Source organism: Lepisosteus oculatus, chromosome 6, assembly GCF_040954835.1.
Source record: "Lepisosteus oculatus isolate fLepOcu1 chromosome 6, fLepOcu1.hap2, whole genome shotgun sequence".
NCBI lineage: Eukaryota > Metazoa > Chordata > Actinopteri > Semionotiformes > Lepisosteidae > Lepisosteus > Lepisosteus oculatus.
In genome coordinates, this window is record NC_090701.1 from 24,018,993 (window position 1) to 24,031,273 (window position 12,281).

The 12,281-nt window shown below is 37.7% G+C and overlaps 1 protein-coding gene and 1 long non-coding RNA gene across 6 annotated transcripts in view; one reads left to right on the forward strand and one right to left on the reverse strand.

Moving 5' to 3' along the window:
* The window catches only part of LOC102689406 (E3 ubiquitin-protein ligase HECW1), a 123,152-nt gene that overhangs the window by 57,250 nt on the left and 53,621 nt on the right, over positions 1-12,281 (forward strand). For all 5 annotated transcript variants that reach the window (XM_015354536.2, XM_006634299.3, XM_015354540.2 and 2 more), the window contains one exon: positions 1,218-1,387. In XM_015354536.2, coding sequence (XP_015210022.2) covers positions 1,218-1,387 — 170 coding nt within the window. The remainder of the gene's footprint in view (positions 1-1,217; positions 1,388-12,281) is intronic.
* LOC107078258 (uncharacterized) lies at positions 481-9,646 on the reverse strand. The gene is made up of 3 exons (XR_001479203.2): positions 9,496-9,646; positions 1,271-1,374; positions 481-769 (listed from the first exon to the last, which is right to left on the reverse strand). It is a non-coding gene; the product is annotated as an uncharacterized lncRNA (long non-coding RNA).

Sequence of the window (12,281 nt, forward strand, 5' to 3'; positions counted from 1 at the left end):
AATCAGACATACTGTCAGTGAATTCACAGAGTCAATGTTCTGCAGCTGCTGTATGCAATAGTCCACATGTTTTTTAATGTGAGCCTGACTGTAAGAAGTAAATAAATAATAGTAACTGTAACCTGTTATGGGAAAGGATTGTTTAAATATGAAAGAAAGGAAGGACTGTCTATATACTGTATGTAGAAATAGTTCACCCTTCCCCCTGTTGTTTAGGAAAGGAATAACACAGTCTCTGTAGTTAAACTGTTTCACAAAGTACAAACCAGTGGTGCTTCTAACATTAAATATTTTATGAGGAACATGGTTTTGCCACACAGCAGGGAGGGGTAGGGGGTTGTGTTGAAGGAGATAATAGGCTCTCGAGAGATTTGTTGTCTACATCTCCCCCTTACTTGCTCTGTGGCTGCCTGCCTTCTTTGGTAGGTTATTGCCAATTATCCCCTATAAGGTCACTATTAACTGTGAGCTAATTTAATACAGACATTGCTCCTGTAGAGCTAGAAAATAAACTTTCATTACATCTTTCTCTTATTTTTAAAACAATTGACTCTATTACCATCATCATGAAAGCAGAATTTAATCATTTTACCATTGATCATTTAGAAATTGTTTACATTTCATTACTTCAAGTTTGCCAAATCAGCCATTTGAGATAAGCTGCAACAGCATTGTGAATTTGTATACAGTATAAAACAATCCCATAAAACAGTCATCTAGAAATCACCCACTTCCTTGTGCAAGAAATATCTTCCGACATTGTATGATCCTGTAGGAAGAATAATTTATATAATTATTAACAAAGAATGAGATTAACAAGATAAAGTATAAAAGATAAATAACAGGTTCTTAAGAGAGTTTAGTGCTCTACTCTCTTCTAACAAAGATTTAATTTTCATAGTACTATGTGTAGGTGAAATCTTGTTATTTATGATGTGAAAGTTATTTAAATCCCATGAAATTTAGATTCTGATGAACTGCTGTTAAAACTTTTTGATAGATTTGGTAGATTTGAACATTTTCCTAATAGTACTTGTACAAAAATTGTCATTTTTGAACTTGAAATTGTTTTTGTTTTGGTGTCACGTTCTGTTTTGATGGCTATGCATGACCAATGTCTAGACTGCTTCTCTCAGGACGTGTGATTTGTTCAACTAGGTGCCCAAGACAGCTAGTCTGTCCCAGTCTTTACAACCCCCCCCCCCTTTTTTGGGCAGATTTCCAAGCTGTGGGGCTGAAGAAAGGCATGTTCTTCAACCCTGACCCTTACCTGAAGATTGCCATCCAGCCTGGGAAGCACAGCATCTTCCCAGCTCTGCCCCACCATGGCCAGGAGAAGAGGTCCAGCATCATGTGCAATACCATCAACCCGGTCTGGCAGAGAGAGGTAAAGCACAGGCCTTATAGCTGGGCAGAACCAGAGTATCTTAAGTGTAGCACCACTCAGACCCACTGAGGAGTTCTTTTTAACCTCTGAGGTTCATTTAAGACATACACAAATTTATAGAGGAACTCATATAGCCACATTTCTTGATTAATTTTATTTTTATTATTCAACTTGGAGCTCTTGGGCATCATCTTCATTTTTTTTAGCTGTCTCGCTGAAGTCTGGGAAGAAAAAGCAAATCAGTACTTTTAATCTGTCCCATCACTTGTTGACCTAATTCTACCAAAAGAATATTATTGTCTTATTGTCTAAATCATAGGTGAGAACAGGGAATGCAAAAAATCCGGACAGAGAAGGGACCCATAAGAACGAGAACCCAGATAGTGTGTGAAGCTGAACTGCAATTTGTAATGTTGATAGTTTGCACACTTTGAGTTAGGGAAATGTATTTCCCTAGTCCTATTACTAAAAAAACAAAAGTGCCATAAGGGAGAAGACCCCATTCCTGGTCACGTCCTTTCAAGAAGACATCACAGGGCGTTCTGATGTAATTCCAGTTCCTTTCTGTTATCCTGTTATAACTGATGTTATCACCCCTTTAAATTAAACCTATAATATGCCCATTTTTGCTTTTGTATTCAGCTTTAGGATGATTCAAGTCACAATTAAAATTTTGTTTTAGATGTACAATGGTTTTATTAATTAATTTTAATGCAGTTAAAGGATGAATTAAAGAACTGAGAATTTGGATGGAATTAAAAAATAGGATCCTGTTCTCCATGTTGAGTCCCCTTTCTGCAAATTATTTTAATTGTTTTATGCTTTTATTCATTGTAAGAAATAAATACAAAGACAATAGAGTGACAGACATGATTTTACTTAACATGCTACATACGGTAAATTTACACCTTTTCAATTCTCACAGGACTCTTGGCCTTCCAGTAAACAGTGGTTTTCAGCTTCTTCACCCTGATTGAGTGTGTATCACCAAGTGCTCTAATTCTTATAGTGGACATAGAGTACAGAGCAGCATGCACTGATGAAAAGAAAACACCAGTCTCATTTTTGGCTCAGGATTTTGTGATAATTGCTGGTGTCCATTACTGTGCTGAAGACATTATTGTCTTTGATAATTGTAGAAGAGGAGCTATAAGCCCATCCATTCCCGTAGGGTTTCGGTAGTGCTTGGTCAAAAGCTAATGACTTTAAGTGAACTACAGGGGTTGGAATTTACTGCAAAGTTCTGCTTAAAACCAGTCTGCATAAAATCAATGTTGAAAGCAGTTTTTAGGGTTAACCTGTGGAGAAAACTTCTCCAATACAAGTCTGGAAGCAGAAATCACCTTATCTGTTAATTTCCATTTGCCAAAGTCCAATTGAGAATGCAGAAAGGTGTGTAATCTAGTGCTCTGACTACCTGTTCTTTTGGAAACCGAAATGTCAACCTGTATTAAAACACAGACACAGTCTTTGGCTTGCCATTTTGAAACCAAGTAGATTTTCCTTTTTTACCACATGGGATAGGGTCAATGCATTTTACATTGTCTGCAGCTTTTTGTTCTTGAGAATTGTCTTAAATATTTAATTCTCAGAAATAAATGACTAAAATAGTGTTTTGCCTTGACCTCTACAACAATGAAACCATGCACAAATGGTTTTCTGGCTCTGAGCTACAGTATTTGTACCATAGCCTTAATTGTCTTAATATTAATTTTATTATTTAAATTTAGTTAACATTTTTATCCTAGCTTACATTGGTATGTTTTATGTGGGTGGACCTTTACTGAAGAATTGAATGAAATATCTTGTTTAAGGGTACATTATGCCCAACTTTGTGTTTTATTTTATAATCAGTACTTTTTGACTCCCTAACCCTAACCACTACTTAACATCATTGCACCCTTCTTAAGCTTTCTTACCTTCTCCAATATTCAAAACAAAGCTGTCTGCACATCATGACGTACTGTATATGAGAGGATAGCATTCCTGACCCTGCGCTCTGACCCCAAGCTTCTGTCCCTGTCTGTGTGTCTCATAGAGAACAAGGTGGGGTATGCAAAAAGACAAATTCCTAATACAAGAAATTGTATATGGCCAAAAAAAAAACACTTCAACTGCTCAGGTGCTGCAAACAGCTCAGTTATGTGTGGTGGCCATTGTTTTTTTTGCAGCCCCCTACCTGGTAAATCAGAAGTCAAAAATTTGCTTCACCAATTAAAAACAAGGGGGACATATAATATATAATACAGATGCAAACTCAGAGTAGGATTTAACCAGGACCTTACTTTATAATCAGTGCCAATGGAATCTTTAATGACAAAGTAGGTAGGACTTCCCATCCAAAAGACAGTGACGCTCCTTCACAGTGTTTCCACTGAACAATACTGGGCCATTCATCCATTTTCAGTAACTGCTTTATCTTTAGAGGGTCCCAGCAGGTACAGGGTAATGGGAAGGACAATGGACTGGTTGGGACATCAGTTCATTGTAAGACACAAATGCACAGGGGAAGCAATTTAGAGAAACCAATTAGCCCATGTTCTCTGCAAGTACTGTATGTTTGAGAGAAAAACTGGAATACATGGAAGAAACTCACACTTGCTGAGGACTTGTAAACTCCACACAGAAGGCCCCACAGGACTGAATTGAACCCAAGATCCAAGAGCTCTGAAAACTTTGGATCAGGTTGAGTTGTGTTACCTTATGGTCCAGCTAATTACATAAAACAGCAACCTGGTTTTCCTTATACTGTAGGTCACCCATTCTATTACTGACATTTCAACATTGTCTAGCTTCTGTAACCTGAAAGATCTGGTTTAAAGACGGTAACACTGCTATTCCATTCTTTTACTAGGAAAATTGGCTAAAATCATTTGCACTGAAGTACATTTTTACTTATCCTGCCTGGTCCTAACACAAAGACAGATCAGTGTGATCTTGTGTGCCAAGGGCTAATGGCACATTAATATAGATATGCTAAAGTACAAGTCTCCAGATTGTGCTTACACTTTGTCTGATGTAACATGATGGAAGCCAAATTTTGCTTTCTTTTAAGAGCAAAGGTCTGCAAACTTGCTTCTAGCAAGGACTGCTGCTTATTATTCAGAACAGACCTGCCCTTGATCCTGAAAGAGTGTCCCACATGTGGGAAACTGTGCAGCAAAACCACAGGAATTCAAGAGTGAGGAGTCTTCAATTATGTATTTACAGTCCCTACACTCTCTCATGGAAGACGAGAAAAACAGTTGCTTCGTGATTTCATCATCTCCTATTTTTAGTATGAGCAGTGTATCTGAATAATGCATTTCCCTCTGGATTGTGATCTCTCATAGATGCTGTTTCTTTGCTTACCTTACGTTTCTCTTACAAGCACCTCAGTTCTATTAAGTCTGTATTTATAATACCACACAGCAGTCAATGCCGTGCTACATGACGTGTGTTTTGAGCGTAGAGCCTGTCTAATGAAGACATTGTGACAAACCAGACATTTATGCGCACTGCTGTCTTCCTTCATGTTGCACCTCATCCAGGGGGTCTTACCCTTGTACAGGACTTCTGCTGTTACCAAGGCAACAGCAGATGTTTGCTACCCAGTGTTCGGGGCGCAGCATTTTCTGCTGTTTTGTTTCTTCATTTTTTCTGCAATGGAAGGCTAAAGCTGATGAATTGTAATGTGAAAGCCATGCCGATGAAGAATGAATGCCACTGACATTAAAGGTATTTGTTAGAAATATATAACAAAAAAGGGATGCACTTAAAAAGTTAATCCAAGTGTGTTTAGTCTTCTTTCTGCCATATTTTTGTCACTCTTAATTTAATGTTAACATCTTTTTATTATTGATTTAAGACCTTTTTGTGCATTCATCTTTGGTGGCAATTACTAGCTAAAAGATTCATAGTCTAAGGAAAACATTTGTATCAATCCTGCAGGTACTGTAATCATGTCTAATCAAGTCTAAACACACTTTCACACTTTTTCATCATTTCAATGATTTAAAGGCTTAATACAACACGTTTTTGTGCTTCATTTTTAAGAAAGTTCAGTTGGTTGAAATTCTTTGAGACCTTTTTTAAAAGATATTTTAAATATCTTTTTAAAAAAGGTATTGTCTTCATCAGTACATCTGCATACTCTAGCTTGTTTCAGATCTTTACAACCCTTTGCACTAGTTTTGCATTTGATGCAGAGTTTTAGTCACAGAACATGACAAAAAACATTAGATGCACTTAATTTTGAATCTCTGTGCTTCTACAGCCAATTTATATTCTTATAATCATATGCATTTAAATTGATTAAATATGCATGGATTATTCCCCCATTTTTTTCATATAGTACATTGTGTTTTTACATGCTCAGTCTGTTAGGGTTGTTTTACAGTGCATTCCTACTAGGGTAACTGACTTTAACTGTGCTAAGAGTTTTCTAAATTGTTTTTAAAATTATATAGACCTAAATGTATCTTGCCATTGATTTTTCAGGATCCTCTTACTTTGAAAGTATATAAAAAACAATGAAAATGACAAAAACACATAATATATTTAGGCTGTCAGACAATAATCACAATTGTGTTTGATGTTTTTATTTAGCATTATGTTTAATTTATATGAAGGATCTTGATCTCACAGTAACAGATACTCATAGAACATCCATTCATCCATTTTCCAACATCCATTCATCCTTTTCTGGGTTGCGTGGGAGCCGGAGCCTGTACCGGATATGGGCTCAAGGATGGATGAGACGCACACAGAGACAAACACACACTCACACACACGCACATTTTCACAAAAGCCAATTAACCTTCCAGCATATCTTTGGATTGTGATAGAAAATCAGAGCGCCTGGTGAAAAACCCACACAAACACAGGGAGAACATGCAAACTCCACACAGATAGCACCCAAGGTACAGAATTGAACCCAGGGCCCCAGTGCTGTGGGGTAGCAATCTAAACCCCTGCTCCGCTGTCATGCCCACTCATGTGAACGTTTTTTTAAAAAGTCGCTTGTTGTTTCTGAGGGTGGGACTGCAGTATAAACAAGACTGAAGGTGCACTGTTCTGTACAGACTTGAGAGCTAATAGAAACAGAATGCTTTTCAGTCATGCTTAAATCCATTTGTGAAATGTCTTTCCCCCACTTTCTATAATGGCCATATCATCTGCTGGCTTCACTCTGACAACCAGCCGCTCCTCTGAGCTTCTTTGAGTTGCCGGGTGTGGAGTTATCCAACAGCTGCAGGACTGCCAACAGCTTTGTGACAAAAGAATTGCCTCTTTGATCCCTGGAAGGTCTTCTCTTCACTTAACATGATTTATACATGTTCATAGTCATGTAGATGTTGAAATAAAATGGTGAAGACAGTCTAGGCCTCCATATATTCATAATATATGCTGCCTTAATTATAATTGATAGACAGTGTTATAATAATTATAATTGAAAGAGAGTGTAGATATTCATTCTTTTGTAAGCTTCTACACTGGCCTCATATGTGTGGACAAATCTCTGTTCAGCAGTGAGAATCAACTCATTTTAAGTAATAGCAGCTTCACAGCGAGGAGGTCTCCTTATCCCTAGTGGTCTTAGCATGTTGAGAAAGCCCTTAGAACCTCTATACTTTTGATTTTGTATCCTTTAAACAGACGCACCTAAATAAATTGATCTATTATCGTGTTATGGAGTATTTGGTTGCTCTCTGATGTTCTGTAAAGCTCTCAAGATAGAAATATAGTCCCTGTGTTGAAATTAGACATTTTATTCAATTTTTGTAAACTCAAGACCTGCTTATAAGTGTTGGTACAGCAATACCTCCATCACATTGATTTGTAGGGAAATTAAATACTTCAGCAGTAGTGAAGAGACTAAGCGTAAGGAAGTTGAAAATGTGCGCTGAGGAAACTATTGCGTAGTTATCTGACAGGTCAATATTGGTTAACGTTTCTAATTTGAAAATCGTAATTTATTGACAACAATATGGCATTTGACGTGAAAGAGTTTTAGAAGAAAAATTGTGAAATTATCAGGTAGAGAAATTTAGAAACAAGTAAGCACAATACAATAAATACAGCACCTCTTTTCACAGAACACCCTGAGATTTTGAAATCTAGCCTTTTTTACGCTCTGGTATTTCCTTGAAAATATTATGTTTCCCAAGGCTTTAGTTTTATGAAAAAAAAATCTTTAAAAAATATAAAAGAAAATTAATTTCTAACAGCTTTGGTTCAACTAACTTTAAACATTGTTGTTTTACAAAAAGCACACTCAATTACCACACTAGTAGTTTTGGTCCACAATACTTTACTCTGGCTACATAGGCTCTTGAAACCAGCCTCTTGTGCAGTACTCAAACAGTGTCTGTATGGCTAGCTGATAACTTGATAACATCTCCATGACCACTCCTACAATAAACTACTCAACAACAGATAAGAACTGAGGACTGAAGAGGTGTTTGGTAAATCATTTAACCTTTCTGCTGCAGAGGTGTTAGAGGTGTTTGTTTTCTACAAAATTAAGTGAAAGATGTTATTGTTATTGTGGCTTTTTTTAACATACAAACAATAACATGCTGACTAGGTTAATTGGTGTGTCTTAATTGTCCCTGCGTGTACAGTATGTGAGCTGCAATGAATTGACACTTTATCTAGGGTGTAGTTCTGCGATGTGATTTATAATTATATATGGGATATGATGGTTGTTGTTTCCCTGACTTGGAATAAGCTTTTCAAATGGATATTCTGGGGATTCTCTGCTATTTCACACTCTGTAATATTGCTTTGGTGCATATTTGTCTCTGAGCTGCTTGTACTGCAACAAAACAATAAAATCACAGTGAGAGTAACAGCTGTCAGTCAAGACTCATGCTAATTCACAGGATGTGAATACTGCCTCTCACCAGATAAAGCAGTTGGATAAAGCAGTCAGAGAATGGATGGGTGATTCTCAAACCTTTTGCTTTATTTCTATTGCTGGTTTTTTATGATCCATTGTTCATTGTAGGCTTGAAACTAAAGCAGTAATCATGATAAATTGTAAGAGCCTAAGGCAAAACAGATATTTATTTGGAATATTTCTGTGCTTGTTTAATGCTTTAGAAAAACAGAGCACTTGTGTGTTGTGTAAAGTGCACAAATTTAGATGCACCTTAGTGTAATGCTGGAATGCTAGAATGCTAGAATGCTATCATCAAGGTAAGAATGAGAAAACTACAAAATAATAGAAAACACATTGCACAAAATCACATCAGGGTAGGAAGACTGTAAGTACACATTATAGCTAAGTTAGGCTGTTCTATTATGTCCTTTGGAGTCAATGTTTGACTTTTTTACTAAGTTCATTAAATCAATTTATACATGAGCAGTACAACAGTAGTATGATCACTCTGTGCAAAACGCGTACCTTTAATTACCTTATTGTTGGCCTTACCTTCGAACTAAGATCATTGCTTCAGCCTCCATATACTGAATTCAAAGAACACTGTGTCACATTCACTTTGCTAACTAATCCCTGCAAATTAAAAAATCCTTGCTGTTAAATGTCTGATTAAATGGTATGAACACTGCATATTTTGGTATTATGGAGTGGGTGTGTAATGTTTTATGTGATCACAAAAAAATACATACAGTAGTTTTCCAAAACTTTCAGCATAAATCAGGAAAATGTTATCTAGGCCATTTGATGTTGAGCAGTCGAAATAAACATACTGTAGTCCTCAATTGATTAGTTCCAATCATTGACAACACCGTCATCAGAGCCCTGAGGACCCCTACACAAGTTTACCACTTAAATTTACAAATGTACATGTCACAACCACCAGCCAGCAGATAATCTCACAAAAGAACTAACCAGTAACAGCAGCGAGTTAATAATAACAAGCGCCGACGCATGTTTTAATCCATCAGAACACGCTCTTCCGTGCGGCGAGCAGCACTATTTAAACCATCCTAACCCGCTTCCCGCTGCTCGGTATTGAGTCTACTCATTGAGAGTTCTACCTGGTGTTTTCTATACCTCGTATTATTCAGGATTTTGGACTTCCCTTTAGTCTTTCGACTTTGGACCTCGCCTCTCGTCTTGGATTGTTTGCCACCAGTGTTCTTCCCGGATTTCGACCTACCTTACTCCTTTTGACCATGACTTCACCTCTTGCTTCAGATAGTTTGCTTCAATCGTACTTCCTGGATACTGAATCACCTTTTTCCTCTCGACCACAAACTCGCCTTAAGTATTGGATTGTTCGCCTGCCTTGTCATCTACCTACTCCGGCGTCTGCACAGGACCCGTATACCTCTTCATTGAGGATTCCTGACAGTACATCTACTTTTCTAATTTTACTGTCATTTACATTTAGTCATTATTCACCTTGCTTTTCCATGATTTGCATCAGTATTTTATTAATATGCATAAAGATGTTGTGATGTCATGCTGCTACTGAAACTGGAGGGAGAAAGCAATGATCATTCTGGAGATGATCCGCAGCCTGCTTGCTGATAGGCGAACCGAGTAGCCACGCACGCAGACATTTTGCTGGGCTAGCTAGGGAACAGGAGAAGCTTTGTCTGCAGCAGTGGTGAATCCCAGTCATAGTTTAGTTTCCAGCTGGAAAGAGACTGGGAGGTAAAAAGCTGGAGGGAATCAGAGAAACGGTAGGGAATGAGAAACGATTTGAAGAGGTGAGCAAAAGGTGAGCAAAGATCAAACCCAACAAACTCACAGCAGTAGAACAAAGCCAAAGGACAGCAAGGTAGCAAGGTAGCAAGCAGGGACCAACAAAGCAAAACTAGGGAAACTTATATACACTTAAGCAGGTGTTGCCTGGTCAGTACCTGGATGGGAGACCTCCTGGGAAAAACTAAGGTTGCTGCTGGAAGAAGTGTTAGTGGAGTCAGCAGAGGGTGCTCACCCTGTGGTCCATGTGGGTCCTAATGCCCCAGTATAGTGACGGGGACATTATACTGCAAACAGGCGCCGTCCTTCGGATGAGATGTAAAACCGAGGTCCTAACTCTCTGTGTCCCAGGGCATTTCTCGAAAAGAGTAGGGGTGTAACCCCAGCGTCCTGGTCAAATTTCCCATTGGCCTTTACCAATCATGGTCTCCTAATAATCCCCATCTATGAATTGGCGTCATTACTCTGCTCTCCTCCCAAAAGATAGCTGATGTGTGGTGAGCGTTCTGGCGCACTATGGCTGCAGTCGCATCATCCAGTTGGATGCTGCACATTGGTGGTGGAGGGGTGTCCCCATTACCTGTAATGCACTTTGAGTGGAATGTCCAGAAAAGCCCCATATAAGTGTAACCAATTATTATTATTATTATTATTATTATTATTATTATATCCAGGGGCTCAGTGTGTAAACTCACTTACAGAACCCTGAGCCCATCCAGGTCCAAGTATTTATAATGAAGAGCACCTGGAACGGGCGTTGGCGTATATGAACTCTTGAACTCCAGCAATTGAACCCAGTGCCCCAGCACTGAAGGGGGGTAGCAATTCAAACCACTGTGCCACTGTGCTGCCCTTGGATAGAATTGTCAAGTTGAACAAATAATAATACATCTCTTATCACATCCTATTAAAGGCATTTACTGATTTCAATTAACATTTCCCTGGACGATGGTAGACTTTTATTGGATACTTTGGCTCGATATTTTCAAAGCACTTGGTATGCTCAGAGATGAATGCTTAATCATCGAATATCAGATTGCTTAATTAAACAAAGATCTGTGTGATTTGTTTAGAGGAAGCAATTTAAAAGAGACAAGCTTATCTGCTGCTCATTTCCAGTACTCAGTGAGTTTGTGTCCTGGCTGGATAGTATTTGCTTACCAGTCATCATGCAGCTTTATCTGCCTCAGTGCTTTTTCTTGATAGTTAATAAATTCAGTTCAAATGTCTGATTTACTGCACTGACATACTGATTGTTGCAAAATTAATAAAAATGTCAAGCCTACACATATTCCGAAAAGTGTAAATAATATCTGAATGTCGTGTATAGTTTTATCCTTCAAAGCATTAACTGTCTGTGTAGTACCAGAATGTTTTGGATCAATCAAAATAATGTGGAAATATACTGTAGTATTACATTTTTTTCATGTAAACTCTGGCTTTTAAAATTTCCAGGTGTTTCAATTTGAATTTTGATAATGCAGAACGTAACGTAATAAAACCACTTGCATTTCTTAACATATTTATTTCCTGTCAGGAGCTGTGAAATAAAATATATTTGTAGTCTTGTAATTGTAGTTAAGAACAGATCTTAGAAGCTAAGCAAGTTTGGGCCTGTAATGGGAGAACTCCGTAGAAAACCTGGTGGCTGTTTTAAGTAGTGTTGGAGGGCCGGTACAGTATATACAATAGTACTTTTCCCTCTGGACATCTGAAAACCAATGCCACCATATACTGTAGGTTTGGAAATATTGTGCAGCAAAAGGTTTTGTCTTCTCAGGCATACAAATATTTTCTGAAAACTAAATGGTAAAAAACATCTTTGTCTAGCATGTTTAGAAAATTACACTATTTAATTAAAATACACTACTTAATTATAACATGTTTTTCATGTGGTGTGTTTTAGTGCATCAGTATATACATTACACAGTATGTGCATATGATATTTGCTGAAGTGTTTTGGATGGTACAGTAGAGTTACTACTACTTGAGCAAATTTTGTTTTTGTACAAGGTCTTCTCTTTAAATTTCATTGTTGTGTACTGCATTTCACATTAAAACTATTGATTTATCATCCATATTTTAGTAGATATTTAGTACAGGGGACTAAACTACTTCATTGAGTAGTTCTTGTGGTTATACAGGTAACTACGGGACAAACTAAGACTTATTGTGAGTTCTAGATGTGCTAATCTGTATATACAGCAACCGGTGAGAAGTCTTAAGTACTGTACC